The sequence below is a fragment of the Dipodomys ordii genome, unplaced genomic scaffold (assembly GCF_000151885.1).
Source record: "Dipodomys ordii isolate 6190 unplaced genomic scaffold, Dord_2.0 Scaffold157, whole genome shotgun sequence".
NCBI lineage: Eukaryota > Metazoa > Chordata > Mammalia > Rodentia > Heteromyidae > Dipodomys > Dipodomys ordii.
Genome location: NW_012267373.1, coordinates 5,913,829 through 5,940,249, shown reverse-complemented (window position 1 = coordinate 5,940,249; position 26,421 = coordinate 5,913,829). Strand labels below are relative to the sequence as shown.

General features: G+C 35.7%; 1 protein-coding gene across 1 annotated transcript in view; it reads right to left on the bottom strand.

Moving 5' to 3' along the window:
- Positions 1-26,421, bottom strand: part of Rev3l (REV3-like, polymerase (DNA directed), zeta, catalytic subunit) — a 135,031-nt gene that overhangs the window by 6,000 nt on the left and 102,610 nt on the right. The window contains exons 22-31 of the mRNA XM_013032823.1: positions 22,913-23,054; positions 21,566-21,810; positions 20,518-20,626; positions 16,562-16,768; positions 15,562-15,671; positions 9,891-10,005; positions 8,300-8,437; positions 6,300-6,490; positions 5,648-5,894; positions 3,301-3,510 (exon numbers count right to left, since the gene is read on the bottom strand). Of these exons, the coding sequence (XP_012888277.1) occupies positions 3,301-3,510; positions 5,648-5,894; positions 6,300-6,490; positions 8,300-8,437; positions 9,891-10,005; positions 15,562-15,671; positions 16,562-16,768; positions 20,518-20,626; positions 21,566-21,810; positions 22,913-23,054 (1,714 nt within the window). The remainder of the gene's footprint in view (positions 1-3,300; positions 3,511-5,647; positions 5,895-6,299; positions 6,491-8,299; positions 8,438-9,890; positions 10,006-15,561; positions 15,672-16,561; positions 16,769-20,517; positions 20,627-21,565; positions 21,811-22,912; positions 23,055-26,421) is intronic.

The window sequence follows — 26,421 nt, the reverse complement described above, 5'->3', positions numbered from 1 at the left end:
CTGTAATTCCTAATGTATGAAAGTTTTTACAATAAGAGGGAGCACAGAAATGAGGGGACAAAGGTGAACAAAAATGCAGCAGTGGTACTTGCTAGACACTATGTTGAAAATGAACTATATGGGCTGGGAAGGTGGTTCAGTGGTAGAGTGCTTGCCTTGTAAGCATGAGGCTCTGGATTTGATTTCTCAGTATCACATAAGCAGAAAAAGCCAGAAGTGTGCTGTGGCTCAAGTGGTAGAGTACTAGCCTTGAGCTGAAGAGCTGAGAGACAGCGCCCAGGCCCAGAGTTCAGGCCCATGACCAACAGAAAAAAAAAGAAAAAGAAAAAAGAAAATGAACTATACAAGTTGTGGGTGGAGATGGGAGGGAAAAACAAGGGAAGAGGTGAAACTACCACCAAAGAAATGTACTCATTCCTTGACTTATGAAACGGTAACCCCTCTGAACATCACCTTAACAATAACAATTAAAAAAAATTTCTACAGATTAGAATATGGAAAACATGTTTTAACCAAGTTTGAAAAAAAACCCTGTAGTTTAAATATCTCTTGAAAGCTAAGTCTTTTAAACTTTCTTTTAAACTTTTATTTCTTTTAAAGTTTATTTATTTGAAAGTACATTCAAGCAAAAAGAAATGGAGCTTTTGCCAAGCAAAAGGGTTACTTAATCTATATTTTATAAAAAGGCCTATTGTCCCAAGAGAAGGTTGCCCAAGCTGCATTTCATAAAAGGCCTATTGTAAGAATGCCCATCAAGAAGGAAAGTGCTGGTTAAACTGATAGCACCAATTAGTATGGTATTGGTCACTGTGGGCAGAAGATAACAAAGGTCTCAGAAGAGACTACTCAGTGGCCTAAAGTTTCTGCTCCTGTCAGTATGCTATACTAGGGACCAACAAAAGAATTTTCTGTGAGTTGATGATTGTAATTGTGACACACCTATAGAATAAGACAAGCTAAGAGGGGCTGGGAAGGTGGCTCAGTGGTAGAGCGCTTGCCTTGCATGCATGAGGCCCCTGGATTTGATTCCTCAGCACCACATAAGCAAAAAGAAAAAAGCCGGAAGTGGTGCTGTGGCTCAAGTGGTAGAGCACTAGCCTTGAGCTGAAGGACAGTGCCCAGGCCCAGAGTTCAGGCCCCACGACCGGATGCCCTCCCCCCCCCCCCCCAATAAAAGAATAAGACAAGCTAAGATACTCAGTTCGGCGGTTATACTGACTAGGACCACAAAACTAATACAAAATGGCTGAAGGTTGCTTGGTAATATTCTAGCTAAGTATTGTTTCTTTAGTCATATATTGAGCAGGAAATCATTCATTCCTAAGTATTTACATACCACCACTGTGACTGGAATCCATGCTAGGTACAGCTGATAGAACAGGGAGAAGGGCAGCGCGATTCTGCTCTCACCTGCTCACTTGATGTTACTGGTGAAGATACAAGAATAAGCAAAGGAAAGCAGAGGAGGTTATGGCAGGAGTTCACTCTAGAGAAAGCTTCATTATGTGTTTAAATTGGTTCCTCGCAGATGATTAGATGGAGATGAGGAAAGCATTCCTGATAGACAGAAAAGGGAGCTTAAAGATCAGAAGATGGAAGAGATTATAGTACATGCACAGAAAAGTTCTGGATAGTAGTGTGGAGGGTAAAGTGAAGCAACAAAAAGGGCAAGAAAGCCGGGTGCTGGTGGCTCACGCCTGTCATTCTAGCTACTTAGGAGAGTGAGATCTGAGGATCACAGTTCAAAGTCAGCTCGGGCAGGAAAGTCCGTGAGACTCTTATCTCCAATAAACCGCTAGAAAACCGAAGTAGCGCTGTGGCTCAAGCGGTAGAGCGCTAGCCTTGAGCTGAAGGGCGCAGGGACAGTGCCCAGGCCCAGAGTTCAAGCCACACAACTGACAAAAAGACAAAAAAAAAAAAAAAGGGCAAGAAATGGTGACAAAAGGATAGCATTACAGTTTGAAAAAGACTTAAAAACCTTGTTAATGAGTGTGAACTTGGGAGATGTTTTGTTTAGATTTCCTAACTTCAACAAATGTTGAAATAAACACAGCTGTTTATTTCTGCTGTAATTCCCACATTTGAAAAATTATCTTTGCCTTTTATGTCTACATCACAGCTCAGTCACTTACTAGGAATATAATATGCAAACTGCTTAACTTCTCTATACCAGCTTATTTAACTGAAAGAGTGCCTAAACAAGTCTCAATCATGTTAGACTCAATCACTTTAATTATTTTCGATTTGGATTCTTAGACTTGCACATTTCAAATTTACTAACAATTCTCTAAGATATTATTTATAATAATACAATATCAAGTGTTAAAAGTAACTGGAGGGGCTGGGAAGGTGGCTCAATGGTAGAGCGCTTGCCTTGCATGCTTGAGGCCCTGGGTTCGATTCCTCAGTGTCACATAAGCAGGAAAAAAAAAGCCGGAAGTGGCGTGTGGCTCAAGTGGTAGAGTGCTAGCCTTGAGCTGAAGAGCTGAGGGACAGCGCCAAGGCCCAGAGTTCAGTCCCCATGACTGGACCCCCCCCCAAAGTAACTGGAATGTTTCTTTTTTTTTGGGGGGGGGTCCGGTCGTGGGGCCTGAACTCTGGGCCTGGGCACTGTCCCTCAGCTCTTCAGCTCAAGGCTAGAGCTCTACCACTGAGCCACAGCGCCATTTCCGGCTTTTTTGTTTTTGCTTATGTGCTGCTGAGGGCCTCATGCATGCAAGGCAAGCACTTTACCACTGAGCCACCTTCCCAGCCCCGTTTCTTATTATTAAAAAAATGCTATTATAAAAGAAACTGAAGCTGGGCACTGATGGTGGTTCACACCTAAATCCTAGCTACTTAGGAGGCTGACATCTAAGGACTGAGACTTAAAGCCAGCCAGGGCAGGAAAGTCTTTAAAACTTATCTCCAATAAACTACTCAAAGAAAACTAGAAGTAGAGCTGTGGTAGTGTTAGCCTTGAGCAAAAAAGCTTAGGGACAGCCCCTAGGCCCAGTTTAAGCTTGTGCGTGTATATGTATATGCACACGCACACACACAAAATTAAGAAGATGGCCATTCTATCTTTTAATATATACAATATATATTATTTCATAAGAACAAAAACTAAAGCATAAAAGAACTTAAACCATTTTTAATCCTTAAATTCAGTTACAATAATTTTAGACTTTAGGAAGTTTGTTTAAATCTTCATTTTTCACATCAGTTTCATATCTCATACTATAATTCATCGAGAGTTGACTGCACCTCTCTGAACAGTATGAGTACTTGGGATCCTGGGTCTACTGAACAAGGCCATACCTTTACAAGTTGCTCCTGTTTTCGTTCCAATTCTCGAATTTCTTGGTTGAGAATGATTGCAACATGTTGAGGCTGGCTCCGACATTTACTACAGATGCCATGCTGAGTCAGGTCATCGCACACAGGACAGTGTAAAGTAGTGAAATACTGTGAAATAGTGCCTTTTCGTCCTTCAGGTTCACTGTGAGAGGAGTTGGTAGTTTTCTGGATCTACAAAAACATCAATTCAGAAATGAATCTTAACCACACAGCAGACCCCCTAATCTCATGCTAATTACAGTCATTATCCTGCTTTCCTTACCTCTCCTTTCTCCTCTCCTTTTCTTCCTCCCTTCCATAGTTAACTATATGCCACATTTGATACTGGGTCTACAGAATGAACCAAATACTTGGTTTCACGGAGCCTACATCTGATAATATCATCAGATATAACAACTTCTTAGACAGTAGGGTGAAAAATTCCAGCAAAAGTAAATCTAGGAATTCTTCAGTTGAAATTAGTAAGGGCTTTCTTTTAGTAGTCTAGATTTTGGTAGTACTGGGGTTTGCCAGTACAAGTGCTATACTCTTAGCTCTTTGGGAATTATTTTTTTTACATTGAAATACTATTATTATATGCTTCAAATATTCTTCTGGTATCTCATAAATCACTGCGTGAAAGTTGTTGAGTTAGTGTCTTACAAACGCTATTGGTACTATGTGCCAGTGGCTCATATCTGTAACTCTAGGTCAGGAGGAAAATCATAGTTTAACACCCTGAGCAGAAAAGTCTAAAGACTCTATCTTCAATTAACCAACAAAATGCCAATTGGAGGCATATGTAGCTCAAGTAGTAGAGTACCAGCCATAAGGAAGAAAGCTGAGTAAGAATATGAGGCTCTGATTTCAAGCCCAAGTATCAGCTTCTGAACAAACAACCAAAATGCCATTAGCGTAACATTCTTGCTGAAATGAAAAACAGTAACTTTACAACTTTGGTGGGGGGCGGGGGCGGGGAGGATTAGGTGGGGGGTGGGGGGAGGATGGGAAGGGATGGGAAGGGGAAACAAAGGAGGAGGCTACAATGCTTGATAAGAAATGTACCTTGCCCATGTAACTGTAACCCCTCTGTACAGTATTTTCACAAAAATAAATAAAAATTAAAAAAAAAGAAAAACAGTAACTAAATAAAAAATCTGGATTTCCCAGCACGGATACAGCATTATAGGTGTCAATCAGTACAAATTCTCTAAAACATAACTAAGAATTCAAGCAAAGTTCCCTGTTTCCACACTCCATTTTTTTGGGGAGGAGGGATAGAGGGCTACCCAGGGCTTGAACTCATCTCCTCACATGTTCTGTCAGCTTGCTTGCTCATGGCTGGCATTCTATCACTTGAGCCATGCCTCCAGTTCTTTTTTCTCTGGTTATTTTTGTGATAGGGTCAAGCTTTTTAGTGTATGTGCCATTTCTGGGGCTGGAACTCAGGACTTGGGCGCTGTTCCTAAGCTTTTTTTTTTTTTTTTTTTTGTTCAAGGCTCACTCTACCTACCACTTGAGCCACAACTCCACTTCTGGCTTTCTGGTGGTTGACTCAAGGACTTTCCTGCCCATGGTGACTTTGAATAATCCACAGATCTCAGCATACTGAGTAGGTAGGATTAAAAGCGTGAGCTATCAGTGCCTAGCTAGGGTTATGCTGTTATGCCTGGGCTATATAGTTTTCTTCCTGTTTACCATGATGATGAGATGAGAAGTTCATGCCACTGTATCTAGCTTTTATTGGTTGAGACAAAGTCTCATATAGTTTTCGCCTTGTTTGATACTTCCTAGGTACATATGATTATACATATGAAGTCACCATACCTACTTCCTTTATATTTCTTAAACATCCACTTTGAAGAAATATTTGTTCTTCATTAATTTTCTAATAGCTGGTTTACTCTGAGTTATTTTCTGGCTAAATGTTTACCATGGAAAATCTTGTTTGTATTTTTGAAATTTGGGCAACCTAATAGAAGCTAAGAAGGTGTTTATAAAAAACAAAAACAACACTATGTTGAAAATGAACTTTACAATGTCGGGGTGGGGTGGGGGTGGGAGGAGTTGGGGAGGTGGGGATGGAAGTGATGTTAGGGGGAAAACAGAGGAGGAGGTGACAATGCTCGCTATGAAATGTACTCATTACCCTACTCATGTAACTGTAACCCCTACAATAAATATATATATATAAAAAAACTTAAATTTTTTTTTTAAGGAATCAGAGAAGACCATTTTCCTGTCTCACAGCAGAGAAATATAATTTTTAGTTGTACTGGAAATCTTAAGTGAAACAGATACAAGCACAGGTACTCTTTAGTAAACTCACCCTCGGTAACTCATGATACCAGCTGAAGACATCAATACCAATAAGTGAGAAGACTCTTGCCAGGGGTGGGAGGATCTGCTTAGTGATATAGTAAGTGGCATTCAGCCTCAGAGTTGGATCCTGAAGAACTTCTGCTGGGCGCCTTACCAGCTGGATAAGTGGAACTCCAGGAGTTCCATAAATAATGACATATGGCACTCGTTCCCCAACACGAGGTTCAGAACGCCGGTCATAAGCAAGCATTTTCCTATGCAAACCCAGATAAAAATCACAATCAAAGACTGTTATAGATGGCACCTTTCCAATACATTTAAAGTCAGAATTAACAAAACCATGAGAAATCTACTAGGATCTAAATTCTTGAATCAGTATTATGGACTTCCTGGTTATTTTGATATAGGAGAAACGAACACATCAGAGGTCATAATTTCACTGTTTTTGGTTTTCCAAGGAAAACTAAGAGGAGGAATACCCACAAAGTATAAGGAACATTCATCTTTAGAAAGAGTTCATGTGGGCGAATGGAGAAAAACAACTTGTAATGTCTATTGATGGTGGACTAGGTCTCTTTTTCATTTACCTAAAGTCTTTGCAGATTACTGGGACTACCCCATCTAGGTACTAAGGGCTGTGCTGTTGCCTACATCATTACCTTGTAAGTTCTAGAGCTGGAACACAAGCTCCAGGTTTGTAAGAAAAACTTCCTCTGTATTCCTTGGCAAAGATAAAATCTTGTATGCTGGCCTTTCCTTCCAGAAGTTTCATACATTGTCGCTGAACATACTGCTTAATTAGACTTATATCTCTTGTTTCAAACAGCAGCTTTAGAGAACGTTCAAGTATCTTAAAACAAAACAGATTTGCACATAGATAAAATATTTTGTGACATCACTGTCTCAAGACATATACACGTAGGCATGCATACATACATACATGTACACATTCATACTGTAACTAGTAGATAATTTGCTGATCTATCTAAGCACTTGAAAGTATTTTTGAGACTATACAGCTTGGCGTTTCTAAAGACAGATTATATAGTTTGAGAAAAAGCATGTTGGAATCATAGTCAGATAAACATTTGTTATAAAAAGAGCAATATAAAACATTAAGTTTTTCTCAGTCAAAGCACTCTAGACATCAAAAATAAGATGTGATTTCATTTATGGTTTTTGGCAGTACTCAAGTTTGAACTCAGGGCCTTGTGCTTGGTAAGGTTACTGCTATACTGCTGAGAGATGCCTCCAGTTCTGTTTTCTGTTGACCACTTTTCTTAGCATAGTGGTTTACTTCCTACCCAAGTATATGCTGGAGGTGGGATCAGCCTACTTTTACGCTTCTAGTCATCTCTGGGATCATAGGCATATGCTACCAGGTCCAGCTTTCTTTTCCTTGGAGATGTAGTCTTATAGACTTCTCTGCCCTGGCTGGCCTCAAACTTCAATCCTCCTATTCCTCAGCCTTCCAAGTAATTAGGATTACAGGTAGGAGGCACCAGCACCTAGTGACTTTTTTTTTAATTAAAGGACCCAAGTCAGCTATGGAACAATAAAGCAGCTTAAATAACATGAGTCAAATGAAAAAATGACACTTTGCCTTTATTTAGTATTGATGAATAATTATGGCAGAATTTTGTTAGAAATAAATCTAGGAAATAAACATATAGTGTATGTAGCAGCCTGAATTTAAATTAATTCTAGGTGAAAATACTATATCTTATTTTGATAATGAAATTTATATATACTTATACATACACTTATTTATTTTTAGTTACAATTCTAGCCACAAGGGTAGAAGGTACTGGATATTCCTTCCAGGAACTACTACTGAATAATACTCCCAATTTATTTACTATATGATATATCCACAAAAATCAAATTATGTTTTAAGTGTTCTCATAAAACTCAGTAGTACTATTTTCATTTATATCATATATTTTTGGTTTGTCTAAGTTAAAAAAAAAGAGAAATACTATAGTGAAAATTACTAAGATGGGAAAAATTTAGGGGACTTATATACCAGTGTTCAGAAATTTTCCCAATTTGTATCTAAATGAAATTTTATTTCATTTAATTCGACTGTGTTACTTATGAAATTGGTTTGTGAATTTCTCTTCTTTATCCTTTCTATGTTTTGGAAATAGTCTAGTATGTCCTATTTTAACCATCTAAGTGATAGAAAAACTCTTACCAGTTAATGTATACATTTTTAACACTTTTTTTTAACAACAAGCCAGAAACTAATGACTAAAATAAAATTGTTTTATTAGAAAAAAATTCTCAAAATTCATATAGTTCCACCTATATAGTTACCTGTAGGATATATTTCCTTCACCTAGATGTGTGATTAAAGATAAGTTACATTTACACAAGATTCATTTTTGTATATGTGCTAGTACTAGGGCTTGAACTCAGGCCTGGGCACTGTCCCTTTGGTTTGTTTTGCTTAAGACTAATGCTCTGCATTAGTCAACTTCCGTTTTTTTGGTGATTAGAGATAAAGAGTCATGGGTTTTCTTGTTTGGGCTTGCTCTGAACCTTGATCCTCAGATCTCAGCTCAACTAGCTAGGATTACAGGTGTGAACCACTGGTGCCTGGTTATAAAATTTTTTTTTACTCACTTCTTATGCACAAAAGGTACATAGAACTTACCTTAGAAACAGCAGGGCAAGAATCTCTTCTAACAGTTTCTATTCCTTTTGCATCGAATACTGGTTCCTTTTGGTCCAGTGTTTCATACATATAACCCACATACCTCTTTTTTGTTTGTAACACACAGGGCAAATATACCTGTGGTAAAAGTAACATAAAGGCTCTCAACAGTCATTTCTCCCACATGACTACTTTGTCTTTTTTTGGTCTTTACTCAGATGACAACTATAAAAACATTCAAAATATGACAGGATACAATGAATGCATATCTCCACCTGGATATGAAAATGCACAAAATGATCTACTATCTTTACTTCTTTACCACTCACTCTTACTTTTATACTACAAAATTTTCTGCACCTCAAATGATACTGTTGTCTCCTACCATCCACTTTCTTTTTTTGCATGCAATATTATTTTTTAATTCACCTTTATTGTCAAGGTGATGTACAGAGGGGTTACAGTTACATAGTAGTGAATATGTTTCTTGTTGAACTTGTTACCCCATCCATCTTCATTTTTAGTTAGTTTTTTTTTTTTGCCAGATGCAGAGTTTTAACTCAGAACCTCATAAACTTGGCTCAGCTTTTAACACAGCTGGTACTCTATTTTAGCAATACCAATAGTGCTGCTTACTTTGGAGTTATAATTTCAGACTTTTATGCCTGGGCTGGCTTTGAAACTGTGATCCCCCAGGTCTGATCTTCCTGAGTAGCTAGGATTACAAGTATGAGTAATTGACTTCTTAATTTAGTTTACTTCTAGATATGGCATAAAACTGAAATGTTATGAGAATATACACCAAGAAGTCCTTTAGTCTCTAGTTTCTCTCTCCTAGTGGCATTCTATTATTCGTTTCCTGTATATTCTTTCAGAGATACTCTGATATATTTCAGAGATATTTTTCTCCTTATACAGCATCACTATACAGCATTTTGCACCATGAGTATTCAGTTAATATTTAATTGTAGAGAACATTCTATCCTATACAAAAACTCAGTTTGTTTTGTAGTTACATCACAGCCAATGTATGAAGATATCATAATTTATGTAGTCAGTACCTACTATGTGTTATTTAGGATAATTTTAATATTTAGGAATTGAAAAGTGTTTTAGTACACAATTGCACTTAGGATAAATTCCTTAAGGTGGAATTCCTGGAGCAATGATTTTTGATAAATTCTTTTTGGGGGGATGTGGGGAGGGTGTGCAAGTCCTGAGGCTTAATTCAGGGCCTGGGCTCTGTCCCTGAGCTTTTTTTTTTTTTCTGGTCATGGGGCTTGACCTTTAGGCCTGGGTGCTGTTCCTCAGCTCTTCAGCTCAAGGCAAGCATTCTACCACTTGAGCCACAGCACTACTTCTGGCTTTTTCTGTTTATGTGGTATTGAGGAATTGAACCCAGGGCCTCATGCATGCCAAGCAAGCACTCTACCGCTGGCTGAGCCACCTTCCCAGCCCTCCTTGAGCTTTTTTTGCTCAAGGCCTGCACTCTACCAACTTGAACCACAGCTCTACTACTGGCTAGTTTATTCGAGTTAAGAGTCTCATGGACTTTTCTGCTGGAGCTGGCTTCGAAACTCGATCCTCTTACCTTTTCAAACTTCAATTTCACTGGTTTAGGATTGGTAGCAGTTACAGCTTCAGCAATTTCTTGACCAATCTTAAAAGACTGCTCCTTAGTGGCTCCTTTCAGTAGCACAAACATACTAAAATGGATTAAAAATATAGTATAATAATGAGGAAGTCATTATAACAAAAAATTTCCTAATACTGTAAGCTATGAATGTTAAGTTGCTTCTAACTTTCCTGGGTATCCATAGGTATTACACTTTCCTTGGGTATTCATGGTATACATTATTATAGCTCTTTAAGATATCCAATATTTCTAGCTTAGCTATAAGTAGCTTAGATATCACAGCAGCCAAAAAGGTCATGGATCATCCCTAGATATTTAAGGCTATGTATATGACATAGTTAAGTCCATCATAAAATAACAGAACCTGTGAAATAAAATGAAAATTTCACTTGTGATATAGGGGGAAAATTCTTTCCAGAACTACAAAAACAATAAAAAACTGTGTTCACTGAAGTATAATTAGTAAGCACAAAAAGACACAAGAAAAAATCCTACCAAAGACACTATAAGCATTTTGTGTAAATGTTTAGATACGTTTTCCTTTTTTCATTTATTATAATAGATTGTATTGTATAGTAACTTTCTTCCAGCATCTAATGATTTATTATGAGCACTTTCCCATGTCATCTAGTTCTTTTACACTATTTTTACCATTACAATGTGTTAAATTTTTTTTTTGTCAGTACTGGGGATTGAACTTAAAGCCCTAGTGCTTAGGCAGGTACCTTACAACTTGAGCTAGACTTCTAGACTCTTTTTTACATTGGTTATTTTTGAGCTAGGGTCTTGCTTTATGCCTCAGACACTGGGCTTCCCTATAGCTAGGATATCAGGCACAGGCCACCTACATCTAGCCATTGAATGAGACAGAATCTCACGAAGTTCTTTTTGCCTAGCCTGGCTTTGACCCTTGATCTCTGCTTTCCAAGTAGCTAGGATTATATATATAAGCCATGGTACCCAGTCAGTGGCACTGTATTTAATGTATAGCTATATTATAATTTAAGCTCTTACTTTCAAACATTTAGGTTGCTTCACTGTTTTGGTTTTTGGATAAGATTTCATATAAAATAATTGCCTGACACAATTCCATATCCTTATTAAAATTTTTTTAAAAGGTACTATCAAACTGAATTCCAGAAAGATATTTCTGAGATGTATTTCCACAAACAACATCAGCAAGTCGGTAAAGAAAAATTTCTAATACAGATTTGAAAAATACCAATATAGATAGAAAACACTTAAAAATAATTAATAGCTGGGTGCTGGTGGCTCATGCCTAAAATCTTAGTTACTAAAAAGTCTTAACTCTGAAGATTGTAGTTCCAAGCCAGCCTGGTTAGAAAAGTCTCTGAGACTCTTATCTCCAAGCAGCAAAAAGCTGGAAATAGAGAAGTAGCTCAAGTGTTAAAGCACCACTTGAGAAAGAATAAGACCCTGGCTTCAAGCTCCAATAATGGGGAAAAATGAAAAAAAAAAAAAACAAATAAAACTGAAGTACAGTATTTTTTTTTCTGATTTAATTCAGTTAACTTCCCATTTTGGTATATACTACAATCTAAAAACCAACAACACCAATAAAAGCTAAGCACACATTGACTAATAAATATTAGTTCGGCTGGGCACCAGTGTCTCACACCTATGATCCTAGCTACTCAGGAGACTAAGATCTGAAAATGGAAGTTCAAAGACAGCCTGGGCAGGAAAGTCTGTGTGACTCTTATCTCCAATAAACCACTCAGAAAACCTGAAGTGGTACTGTGGTTCAAGTGGTAGAGAGCTAGCCTTGAGCTGAAAAGCTGAGGGATAGCATCCAGGCCCAGCATTCAAGCCCCATAACCGACAAAAAAAATAAAAGTAATAATAAATATTAGTTCACTTTTAGTGAATAAGATTCTTATTTCCAACCACAAAGAAGACAATCTTACATTTCTTCATTTTTTTTTTTAAGATGTGTTGGACTGGACTTAAACTCCATGTGAAATATGAACCCCAAAAAGCATGAGGCCCCTGAATTCAAGCTTTCATACTGGCAAAACTCTTTCCCTGCCTATACTGGAGATAGTACTTTCTTTAGGGCTTAATATGAAAGTTTTAAAAAAGAAAAAGAAGTAATTTATTGTTTTACTTAAGGTTATTTATTTATTTAGGGTGCTGATCCTGGGCTTGAACTCAGGGTTTGGGTGCTGTCCCTGAGCTTTTTTACTCAAGCCTAGCACTCTACCACTTGAATCACAGCTCCATTTCCAGCTTTTTTGAGTTAATTGGAGATACATTGTCCTGAATTTTCCAACCTGTAGTCCTCAGATTTCATCCTCTTGAGTAGCTAGGACTACAAGTGTTAAGCTTCTGATACCCAGCTACTTAACTTTAAAACTTACTAAGGTAGGAAAAATAGCCTTAGATATCTAAGTTATAAAATTAAATGGACCTGTGTATGCACACATTGTATATTCTCTCTCTCTCACCATGGTCTTCACTTTATCACATTGGAACGGGGCAATAGCATAAATCACATACTTCTAGAATAGTAGAATAGCACTCACATCTATATTCTCTAATCTTTCCTTCCCAATTAGAATAATTACACACACACACACACACACACACACACACACACACACACACACACACACTCACCCATGTATTCTATCTTAAAAAGTTATTACAAGGTACATATTTTGAGATTTTTTTAACCAATAGAAAATTTGTTTTTATTATTATCTTTAATAGTTGTACAAAGGGGTTGCCTTAACAAAGCAGTTTATAAATATATCTTGATCAGTGTCACCCCTTCCATTATTTTTACCCCCTTACTCCCCCCTCCCCTGCTTAGTTTTGTAGGATACACATTGGAATTGTCTGCACATTCTTCTTTTCCTCTTCATTTGAATACCCTTTCCCCCTTAACTCCACCCTACCCATTTCCAGTATCAGCTTCCTGCTGTTAATTTGCTTTTCTGAGGAATTATACCATTTGAGTTCTTCCTTGAACCTACTGTATTTTAGTTAATACATTTGTATACACTTGCATACCACCCAGTGTATTTACTTATGAGTTTGTAAGTTAAATCCAGCTTTCACATATAAGGGAAAACATGCATCCTCTGTCTCTCTGTGCCTGACTTGTTTAATTAACAGTTTTCTTCCAAGTCTTTCCATTTCTTTACAAATGGTACAATTTTCTAACAGATGCTGGAGAGGTTGCAGCCAAAGGGGATCCTAGTAGATGTTGATGGGACTTCTTTGACCATTCTGGAAAGCATTGTGAAGGGGCCTCAAAAAAATTAACCATAGAACTATCCTATGACCTGGCAATCCACATGTGAAATAGGCAGGCATGTGTGATGATGAAATTTTAGATTTTATCCATTGTTAGTGAGTTTGTTTGCTAGTGCCTATGCTATTTTGACCAATTTGATTTGGAGCTAAGTTTTAAAAGAACTGGCCAGGATTACCCTAAGTTTTTGATCACTTAACAGAAACATGGCTAGATCAAAAAGAATCTCTGAAAATGAATTTTCATTGGTGTTTTCAGTCCATTTTAAATAACATTAACTTTTCGGTAAGAAGCTCAAATACCCATTTAAGAGCATTGATTTTCATGTAGAAGGGCATGAGTGGGGATATGATAACTGCCTAGAAGGCTTTTTAAAATCTTGGAGTTAACATATATTTGTAATATAAGAGGGTTTCATTGAGCTTTTCTTAACTATACTCAGGTGAATTTTCCCAAGCAATTTTGATTCTAGTTCCCTAGCTTCATAGTATGTGTCTTGTCCAAGTCCTTTCCTATCCTGCCTGACAATCACTATAATAAAAAGGTCCAATCACTGATCAAAATAGGTCATATCCCAATGGGTTGGATAAATATGACTGAAAACCACTACATATGAAATAACTATTTTGTACATAACAACACTAACAGTATGTTTATTATACTTTGTAAATGGACAATACTGAGTAGAAATGAGAAGAAAATCACTCTTCTGAGTTGTTTTTTTTTTTTTGTTGGTCATGGGGCTTGAACTCTGGGTTTAGGAGCTTTCTCTGTGCTCTTCAGCTGAAGGTGAGCGCTTTACCATTGGAGCCACAGTGCCACTTCTGGTTTTCTGGTGGTTAATTGGAGATAAGAGTCTCATGGACTTTCCTGCCTGGGCTGGCTTTGAACCACGATCCTCAGATCCCAGCCTCCTGAGTAGTAAGGATTACAGGCATGACCTACCAACGTCCAGCTCTTCTGAGTTCTTTTGATGCTTAAGTAGCTGACTGCCCTTAGCTAGGCCTTAAAATTTCTTTTTAATGAATCATGATTTTTTGTTTTTGCCAGTATGGAAGGTTGAACTCAGGAGCCTCAAGCTTGTTGGAGATGGTTGTGTTTCTATTGAGAATGCATGCTTTAAATGAACTGCCCTTACATTGATTTCAGAATCATGGCAACTTCTGATTCTGTGTATTGATACCCTGATTTAAAAATTAACATTTTAAATGGTTAACTTTCTTCTCTTCCCAAGTATTTCTGAAGAATTCTGCTAGCAAGTACAAAGTTTTGCTTTACAGTCACACTCGTTTTGTTAGAATACCTAGCCAGAAGTAGTTTTATTGAGCAGAGAAATAACAAAAGCCAAACTAACCAGAATATGAACAATTAAGAGTTAGGATAGTTTGAAACTATCCCCATCTGCTAGTAATAAAAAAAAAGTCTATTGTAACAAGTTTGTATTCAGCATTAATATGATAATGTTCATTGTACATTTTAAAGGACTGAAAGAGATTCAATGGTATTTCAAGATTACTTATACAAGCTATTTTTAATGATTAAGAAGTTATCTTTTATTGCTCTGCTGTACTGCAAAGTGAGTGATCAGAGGTTCCAAGACACACACTTTCATCATGATTACACTGTTTAAACCCTCATCACGAAAATAAATTTCAGACTATAGGCAATATATAATTTTTATATTTTAGAGGATTTTCAATTAAGTAATATAAGTAAAATATTCAGCTTGGCCCTGAAAAATATTAGAGGAAATAAGCAAGTAAGCAGTAATTTAGGATTTACAAATCTGTACCTGTTCTATTCTTTGACAGTAACAATGGACAATGGACTCGCAGAAGTCTGCAGACTTTCTGGTATCAAATGGTGACCTGTACTTGCTTATGTGTACTTCCCTTAGAAAAAGACCAATAGATTCTGGGGCCCAATACAAGGCTAACGCTACACAGTTTGGAGTAACTTTTTCAAAAGTAATTTAATTGTTTGAAGAGACACTTAAATTCAGAGTTTTGGAGGAATTATTCACATTAAAAGCAGTTTCTCTAAATAAACTAGACTCCTAGTGTATATGGTTTGTTTACAGATCACTATATGCTTGGCTAAGAACTGTCTAGGGGGAATGACATGGAAACTTTGACAGTCTGTGATTCATACCATTTCTGTTTCTTAAAATCCTATCTTGTAAATCAAGCCTATGTTGTTAACTCTGCTCATATGATCCTAAAGACCGGAAAACACTTAAGTAAAACTCTATTTTTAGGAAGGAATGTCCTTAAGGCAGTCAAATGCTAAGAAGATCTCAAGAGATGCACATGAAGACAAGTACAAAAACCTAAGAGCATTCATTACCTGTCAGTATCACCATATACAACTCTAGCACCCCATTTCTTGGTATCATTCACCAGTTTAATTGCTCTTTCCAAAGTTTCTCTGGCTTTGTGAACAATACTGTCACCAATCTGTTGATAGAAATATTATCTTAGTGTACTTAGTATAAGTCAATATACTTACATATCTACTATAAACAAAACCGTATTATTGAAAAACCGTATTATTGAAAGATTCAAGCTAACAGTATTATTTTTTTCATTATACATGGTATTTTGCTGCTCTCAATATACATATGCCACAGACTGCCTTGAACAGGTCTGTGGAGTTTACTTTTCATATTATAAACTGCACAGGGACTTTATTCTACCCTACTTTTCTCCTATTGAACTACACAAATTCAGTCTACTACCATGTCCTCTGGCCTTAATTTGGTATGAATAATTTATATAACAAGTCTACTCTGTTCTTTCCTCAGTCACTAATAAATTATTACAGCACTCTGTAGCACTGTGTTATATTCATGTCAAGTAAGTACCTTAAGAAATCAGTCTTATGAATAGTGTTTTCTAATGGTCACTGATCCTGTACTGTGTATGGTCTTTGCCTTACTTATTTACTGGTACTTTAGCAAATAAGAAATGATTTTTATTTATACTGACATTTGGACAAACCAGCCTAATTATAATCACATCTCCAGCAATAAATAAGAAGGAATTACTTAGCATTAAATTTGTTAACACAATATAAAATCAACCCTGAAATGTCATATTAACAGATGTGTCAGATTATGTAGAAATATGCTCATTTTTACAATTATCACTGAAAGTCATCAAGTGTTCATACAGAAAATATTCTCTCCTGCAACCAAAACTTATGTTTATAGACCTAATTTGAGAAAAACCTAATCTATGTTATGAAAATGAAACCATCTAAAGTTCAAAACAATATGAAATATTTTAATGGACATTCAATGCTGTTTTAGTCTCTTCTGCAAAAACTACTGACAGGTATCACTCACCTCAATGCAAGGCATTCGTCCAGAAAAATTAGCAGATGTATAGCCAAATGTGACATTTGCTATCAGCTTTAGTCCTAGTTGACGTGCATTGAGCATTCGTGAAAGGGCCCTGTCTTGCTTGTAAGCCTTCATTGACTGCTTCACCATGAATCTAGTCTTCAAAATTTCTTCAAGCATTCTTGGTAGGACACCCTTTCTTACTGAAGGCTATCATAAAGGGGGAAAAAAATCAACAATGTGTAAGATCCCTTTAAGAAAGAAGCACAAAGCATAATAATGGCTAACTGTCAAGAATTACAACATACTAGTAGTAGAATGGCCAAAAGACCAGTGGTTGTCAATACAAAATCATTACATTTTAGTTATTTGAAGAGGATTTTTCTCCTAAAACATTCCTATAACGTTTATAAAACAGCACTTCCATGTTAGCTCAGAGACCACCAGGGAGGGGAATGTCAGCTACAACAAGATCAGAAGGAAATGCTGTTAAAAACTTTTGATCAAAACCCCCATCCTTCCAATAAAGACACATGGAATGTGTATCACTCATAACCAACCTCAGTTTTTAAAGATCTCATCCTAATGACCCCACACAGTAATCTGCATGGAACTCCATTTATCTACCTTGGAAGAATGATGAGCTGGGTTGATTCTGCTGACATTCAAACCTGCAGTTCCAGAGATTCTAGGTATTTCAAATCTGATGCTTAGATCACTAAGCCATCCCCTCCGGCCTATATTTATTAGCAATCTGGAAGAGGGGATGAATAGTGAAGTGATAAAATTTGTTGCCAAAAAAAATCAATTGTATTAATAAAGACTAGGGGGAATTTATGAGAACTCCAGTAGGAATGAAAATGACAAAACAGTATTAACTTCGATGATTCACAGACACGTGCAAGATAATGCATGTTGAACTGAACAGTAGGTATGTGATACTCACACTCTTGAATATGGAAAAAAATCTTACTTTCAAATAAGTTTTACATATTGGGTCAAAATGTAGATGTAGTCTTTAAAATGAGACTTAGGAAGATAACAAAATAAGTGGCTGTATATGTGACAATGAGAATTGATTCTAACCTCTACTTCATTTGGCGTACCTTTTAAAGCAGCTATAACTTTTACTTTTGTTCTACCATTTTCTTTTTTAAAACTGTAATTATTAATATACATTAGTTGCACAAATGGATTTCCACATGCATTTAGAACAATTAAAGTCGTATACACTTCCTGTATTACCTTCTTTTATATTCTCCTTTCTTTTGTCTTTTCTAATAGTACCTGTTCTACTTTCACATTGTCTTTCTTTTGTTGTTCTTAGTTTCCACATATTCAAGGAAATATATAATACTTGCTGTGATTGGTTTATTTCATATAGGTGATTTTTAAATGACATGGTTTTGTTCTTTATAGCCAAGTAATGCTCCATAATGTGTACATGTCACATGTTCTTTATTCTGTCACTTGTTGTTGGGCACTAAGGCTGATTCTATAATTTGGCTATTGTGAATAGGGACATAATAAACATGAATATACAGGTATCTCTCATATGTGTTGATTTCCTTTATTGAGTATTCAGGAGTGGGATAGCTACATTAAACATTAAGTTCTATTTTTTTTTAAAGTTTTTGAGGACTAGCCATACTGTTTTCCATAGTGGTGGTATTAATTTACATTCTGAGCCACAATTTAATAGGGTTCTTTCCTCCCCCTATTTTTGTCAGCAATTGTTAATTTTGGTATTTTTGATAGCTATTCCATCAACTGGGGTAAAATGGAATCTCAATGTAGTTTGCATTTTGCTGACACCTTAAAAATATTTTCTTCCACTTGGAAAGTCATCTCTTCATTCTTCTCTGTAGAACCCATTTCAATTTTATGTAGTCCTATTTCTTATTTATTTACTTATTTTTATTTTTTATCTTTTCGATGCCACTACTGGGGCTTGAACTCAGGGCCTGGGTGCTGTTCCTGAACTCTTATGCCCAAGGCTGGCACTATACCACTTGAGCCACATCTCCTTTTCTGGCTTTTTGGTGGTTAGAGATAGAGTCTCATGGACTTTCAAGCCCAGGCTGGTTTCGAACTGCTCAGATCTCAGCCTCCTGAGTACGTAGGCCAACAGGTGTGAATCACGAGCACCTGGCTCATTTTTCACTTCTTGCTCTTATCTCCTGAGCTACTATTGAAGTCTTGTTTAGGAAATGTTACCAGTGCCAATAATTTCCCCTGTGTTTTTCTCTAGTAGTTTCAAAGTTTTAGGTCTTATGTATTAAGGTCTTAAATCCATTTCAAACTCATTTTTGTATAATGTGTGAAACAGGGATCTAATTTCAATGTTCAGCATGGATATAAATTCAGTTTTGCTAGTACCACTTCTAGACTCCCTTCTCCATATATTTTTGGTACCTTTGCTGAGAATCAAACAGATGTAGGGGCTATGAATTTATTTCGGGGGGCTCCACTACATTCCATTAGTCTATGTATATGTAAATGTCAATACCATGCTGTTTTTGTATTATGGCACTGTAGTTATTTTGAAACCAAGCATTGTGATATCTCTAGCATTATTCTCTTTGCTTAGGACTGCTTTGGCTATTCAGTGTCTTTTGTGACTTCATGTATATTTCAGGATTATATGAAGAATGTCATTGGTATTTTGATGGGTATTTAACAGAATCTATATATTACTTTCAGTAACATGGCTTTTAACAATATTAATTCTCTCAATCATAGACATTGGAGGTCTATCTTCCAGTGTCTTCTTCAATTGCTTTCTTCAATGTTTTGTAATTTTCCTTGTAGGAATCTTTCACATCCATTGGTTTTTCCCTAAGCACTTTTTAGGGGATTATTGTGAATGGAACTGTTTTCTTGATTTCTTTCTCAGTCAAAATAAAATTTAATGTAAGAAGAAAAAGGGATCAATATGTAGAAATGTGCATGATGTAAAAAGTTACTTTTTTTCTTTTTGGCTGGTCCTGGGGCTTGAACTCAGGGCCTGGCCCTAAGTCTCTTTATGCTCAAAGTTAGCACTCTACCACTTGAGCCACAGTGCCACTTTTAGCTTTTTCTGAGTAGTTTATTTGAGATAAGAGTTTCATGGACTTTCCTACCTGGTCTGGCTTTGAATTGTGATCCTCAGTTCTCAACCTGAGTTGCTAAGAATTACAGGTGTGAGCCACCAGTGCTGGCTTGATTTTTCTTTAAATCATGAACTCTAGCAAATTTTCCTCATATTTAAGTTGCTAATTATAGTTTAGCATTACCTCTTACTGGTAGAGAATGATACTTTTGATAAGTACACCAGAATGAATTTGAGGGCTGCTGGGGTCCATTCTACTATATGACTCTAGTACATACATGCTAAGGAATTAGAAAAGAAAGGAATGAAGTTGGCATATAAGAGGCAATATAATGTTCTAGATCTTGCCTGTTTCTTTGTATTGACTCATTACGCAGGTTTTCCTTAGTCTCTTTTTGAGGGGACATCAGGGAGAGAAAAGGGGACCTTACTATTAGTGTGGATATTTAAAAAATACAATCAATAAACATTAGACTATAATTATGTTTAAGATGGTCTCAATTAAGTTTAAAATAATATATAAGAATAAATAGTGGATTGTATGCATTAAAGCAATTTTCAATTTTGTAGGTAACATATTTTGGTTATCAAATTGCTATTTATGTCTACCAGATTCTAACACAGGTAAGGCATTACACATGTACATTTATTTCTTTCACTATTGCACTAATTACAAGAATATGTTTAAACCTAAATTCAACCAACACAAAGATGATTAAGTGACTTCTTAAAAGATTTTTGTATCTTTCACTTTATTCAAGTAAACAAAATGTTTTCTCCCCCTTTTTAGTGCCAATATAACCTAAACCAGTATATCTCTCCAAAGTTAAGCTATAGTTGATTCCTTTCACTTACAAGAGATTATTACCTTGACAAAAGCTACTCCATTGGGGGATACTGTGATATCATGCCTAATTTGGTAAAGTAAATCTGGAGGTACTTTTAGAGAGGTACAGCCAAATTTGAACTCATCATACCTGTTAAGAAAGAAAACAATAAGCAAATACTTTAAGACAAAGACCAGTTTGTAGGCAGTCTTATTAAGAATCTTCCTAATTTCACTAAGAAATTCATTTTAAAATATCAAACCACAAATTCATGTACTTAATGTTTACCTGTCTCATTAGCAAAAGCTATTCAAATTTATTAGAAGAAATGCTTCTTAAATGACATCATCCTAAAATGTATGGCTGAAGCTATATTGAAATAATAAATTTCAACTCCATACATGAACACTTTATATTAAGTTCCTTAAAGAAAAATTTAAAAAGTAGTAAACTACAAATTACTTTCTTACTTAAAAGGATTACAAATAGAATTTCTGTAAGTGCACCAATGAAAAAGTGTATCACAGAATAAACAAAATATATGATATCAAATGCACAAATATCTTTGTAATGGAAGAATCAGAATTTCCTGCAATTCAAGAAGAAAGGTGTCCACTACTCTAAAAACTTAAAATGATAACTCTCATTCAGTTTATAAAATTCAATTTATATGATTTAACAAACTTAACAGTTCATTTGTGTAAAAATCATAGCTTATTTCCAAGAAAAGAAGAAGATGGTAGCTACAATTATAAATCATAATTCTCAATCTGTTTCTGTAAAAGGTGATATATCAAGTTAAAAATTTTAAGAGAGTTCATCAGCATTCACGGAGAAATAAAAAATTACAAAGTTCATCTATTTATTCAAGATCCTCTTCACTTGAGTCATCACTTATAAAATTAAATTAATATCATGATCTATGTTAATAAGAAAACTTATTTGTTGTAATGAGTTGCCCGTGCCATACTTCAATTCATCTTACTCATAACAGTGTAAAGTACACAGACATGAAGAAAATCTGTGTAATGTTACTAAGAGATATAAATCATAACATTGTAACTGTAAATATAAAAAAAAAAACCTTACTTTCCCAAGTTTTCCACATGGCCAAGGCAAGTGGAAAAACAGTAGTTGTATGCAATCACAATAGAAGGATATAATGACTGAAAGTCCAAAACGAGAACAGAATTGCTATAGAAGCGAGATTCAGGCTCCATAATTAGGGGAACACACTGTGGGGCTCTCATTTGAGAACGCTGTTGAACACTGGGTGTCACAGGAATATAGTTCATTGGTTTAGCAATACGCAACATCATTGATTCCACACGGTACTGCAAAGAAGGGAGGAATAAGAAGAGATGCAATTTAAACATAAAAATATTCATCATTTGAATATATGATTGTTTATGGGATGTTTTTCTCTTTAGAATAAATTCAAGTGACTTTTTATCATTAGAATTATTATAATTTAATCAGCTTTCAAGAGGATTGAGGTATAACTCCTCTGAACATTTAAAATACTATCACTGAACTTTAAAATTCTTTTCCTATTCCTGTAAATCTCCAAGATTCTGAGGTTTCAACTTTGGGGCTCTTACTTGCTAGATAGAAAGACAGTTGTATAGTTTGACAATTTCATTCAACTGGTCAATAATCCCTGAAAAATGTATTTGGACAAAATAGAGAAAAAAGAAGTTGTTAAGAGACCTGAGATAAATACTTTTCCAGTTTTTCAAGGAGGCAACACAAACATTCCTGAACTGAAGTATAATCAGACTATTGGTTCCTAGCAATTACTGAGCTAAGTGATTATTGTTTCTAATAACCATTATTCACTAGATTGTTTGGGGTATTAATAAAAAAAAACTCAAAAGAACCAGCATAGATTCATTAAAATATTATCTGGTGGACTTTTATTAAAGATCAGTTACCATTCCATTTTTGCTATGTTTATTGAATTAGTAGGTATATTAGAATAAGGATTTTATGAAATTAAGGAATCTTAGTAATTTAAAGCAGTCCTGTTAACAAGCTATAGGTCTTCAAATAAATATTGAAATGTAAGTAAATACTCATTTTCAGTAAGTTGCTTGGTAAAATCATTATGTCCTTTAGGAAATCAACTTCAAAGATGAATTAAATTACTTCTACAATAATATTTTCCCTTAAACTTAAAAAGCTATGTAGGTCACCTGTATTTTCCAATCCTTCATATTTGCATTAAAATTATTGAAACTTGTGAGACACCACATTAGAAATGTAACCTAAAAGGAGGTAGTTTCTTATTGGTTCCTCAACAAAGAGCTTTGATTGATTATACAGCTATTGATTAATTGGTATTAGACAGATTTTTTAAATGAAATAATTTCAAACATCTGAAAACTAAGTATATTACTTATAAATTTAAAGTGTGCAAGAAAATAGATTTCCTACCTGTGAACCCCTTGTCAGTACATGTAAAAATTGAATGCCAAAAAGTCTAGCCAATTCACTGGTTTTCCCAATTAGGTCCAGTTGTTCTAACATTTGGAGATTTCCACGGACACGGCTAACATAATGATCAACCATTTTCCATCTATTAAAAAAGATTCCATGGTATGAATTTCAGAGAAAAAGATGGGAAGTTGAAATACAATAACAATTAATTCTCACTTCATTACACGAGGCAAAATGTTTAATGGATAGGGAAACCTAAACAGAACTCTAGGAATTCATACACAAACAGATGAAAGGAGGTACCTACCCATAGGTGTAACTCCTCTGAACATTTAAAGTACTATTTTATTGAAATGAATTCCAGGGAATGGAAACATGTTTTTTTGGTGGTGGTGTTTTGCTTTTTTGTTCTTTTAAGGGAGCAAAAGGGGGCACAGAAAGGGAGGAAAGGTGAACAAATAACAGTCGTACTATGCAGTACACAGTATGTGGAAAATGAACTATGTAACTTTTGGGCAGGGACAAGGAAGGTGTGACACTGTCCAATAAAAGAAATGTATTCATTACCTGCCCTAAGACATGGTAACTTCTCTGTATAACACCTTAATAATAATAAAATTGTATTTAAAAAATATATAAGGAAACTGAAGACTGCTAAGAGGTTAATTTGTCTAAGGTTACAAGCCTACCATATCAGAACCTAGCTGTTACCCAAATAAACTATGAGAAATAGATTAAGCAGAAGTAATATGATTGAAAACAAAATTATAGACTACAAATTATTGTCTTGTTGGATTTCTACTATTACAGCAAATTGTCTCATCACTCTAAGCAAACTTAATGCGTATTTATTTCACATGATAATATACATTCCATTTCACTGATTTGTAACTAGGTAATACAACCAAATTAAATAAAGTTTATCTTTCATAACTAAGGGTAAACTTTGCAAGTACATTTTAGCTTGTATAATTCATCTAGCAAAAACCAAATGTTTTTTCACCTAGACTTATATACAGGTTAAGTATGAATGTGCTAAACACTTTTACCTATCATTATTTTTGAAGTGATCTTTCTGAAATAAGATCTTTGCTGGCAAGTCACGCACGCGCACACACATGCATATGCGCATATGCGCACACGCGCACACACACACAAAACTAAGTTGAATTGTTACTTTTTATTTATCCTCCTAGCATTTATCAAAGTGAACATATTAGGCAAATACAAGTTTTAATTCTGAGAAGAGGAAGGAAAATATAAAGCATTATGTACTCAGGATACTACTGAAATGGCAATACTTAAGCATTTCAAAGGCACAGGGAATTTTTATTTATTTTTATTTTATTTTTTTGGATAGAGCATCTAGGAAGGTGACAAAGGAGACAGAAACATTTTAAATGGAAAACTAAGTTATTTTGAACTTTTTTGGGGATGGTGGGGGGTGGTGGTCGGTTGTGGGGCTTGAGTGCTGTCCTTGAGCTCTTCAGTTCAAAGCAAGTGCTCTACCACTTGAGCAACAATGCCACTTCTGGTTCCCTGGAGATTATAGGAGATAAGAGTCCCGTGGACTTTCCTTGCCTGGGGGACTTTGAACTGTGATCCTCAGATCTCAGCCTTCTGAGTAGCTAGGATTACAGGTGTGAGCCACTGGCACCCGGTTTATTCTGCACTTGTTGTTGCTGTTGTTGTTGTTCCTGGGGCCTGAACTCTGGACCTGGGCACGGTCCCTCAGGTCTTCAGTTCAAGGCTAGCGCTCTACCACTTGAGCCACAGTGCCACTTCTGGCTTTTTCTGCTTATGTGGTGCTGAGGAATCGAACCCAGGGCTTCATGCATGCAAGGAAAGCACTCTACCACTGAGCCTCCTTCCGAGCCCTATTCTGAACTTTTTAAGGAGCAAGTTATACACCTAGGAAATAGATAAGAAAATTTATATTGGAAGTAGTGCTGTGACTCAAGTGGTAGAGTGCTCACCTTGAGCACAAAGAGGCTCAGAGACAGCACCCAGGTCATGAGTTCTAAGACTTACAACCAACAAAAAAAATTATTACATTATCTTCTTGAGCTATATGATCCTCAACTCCTATGACATTACTTCTAGCTCAGAAACTGGTATAGTAATTACTACCTAGTTATTGGATGACAGATGAAATCACACTGGAATGAAGTTCTATAGTGCTCAGTAATATTAGGGATTACAAAAGGTATTATCTGCTGATTTTGGAATCCTAACACTTTTTTAAAAAGTGTTTTCAGTCCCCAGCAACAAAATTTTGGGAATATAACTCATGTCAGACCATTTGAGAAGATTGGGCTTACAAAATTAATAATTAGGGCACCTCTGTGGTTTATAAACATATGTACTACAAGTAATCTGTGAAGAACAACTTTACATCTGAATCAACTTATTAAAAGTATTTTTAATTAAAAAATTACAGAAAAGCCGAGCGCCAGTGGCTCATGCCTGTAATCCTAGCTACTCAGGAGGCTGAGATCTGAGGATCGCAGTTCAAAGCCAGCCTGGACAGGAAAGTCTGTGAGACTTTTAACTCCAATTAACCACCAGGAAACCAGAAGTGGCTCTATGGCAAGTACTAACCTTGAACTGAAGTGCTCAGGGGCAGCACTCAAGCCCAGAGTTCAAGCCCACGACCAACAATAAATAAATAAATAACAGAAAATAAAATTCTCGAAAAAGTATGACATATTTTTTGGTAAAATTTCATTTATATTTAAAAATAAAATGCTTTGACCTCTGTATGAGTCTCCAAAATAAAAAACCTGTATAGTTTCTCCATATAAAATGCCCCATTTAACATAAATGGTCTAATACTTAGTCCAATTCCTTTATGTAGCATGTAAGGTCCAATTTTCTTCATCACTTGAGAAAACAAAAATTACTTGATCTAGACAATACCAAGAAGTAGTAAAACATGCGTTTAGAGCTTTCTATGTCTTACAAATAAACCCCTTAAGTTTAATGTTTTACTTCTTTATATATACCATTACTCTGAAGCTTCTATTTTTATATTTTTGTCTTTCTATACTGAGGACTGAACTAGTTTATACTAGTATCTTGTATACTCTACTACTAAGCTATATTCCCACCATTCTAATCCTTATACTTACTAGGATTTCATTTTACGTTCCTCAGATTCCTCAAAAAAGAATGGACTAGTCATGTTCAGCACTGTATATTCACCTCTTTTAAATAGTATGCTTACCTGTTTGACAACTATTTTTTCCTGTCTTTACTACCACAAACCCTTATATTTCAATAAGCCAAAGTATACCCATTTTAAATATCAGTATCAGTATAATATCAGTATAAGTATCAGTAATTTCTGGATTTTATTCTTCATATATCTATTTTATCAGCTTTTTTTTGTCTTTTCTTTTTTGGTATTGGGGATTGAACCCAGAATGTTGTTGCGCTTGCAAGTGCTTTGCCACTAAGCTACATCCCAGCCCTATCAGCTTTTTATTGTCAATTTATCTTTAACT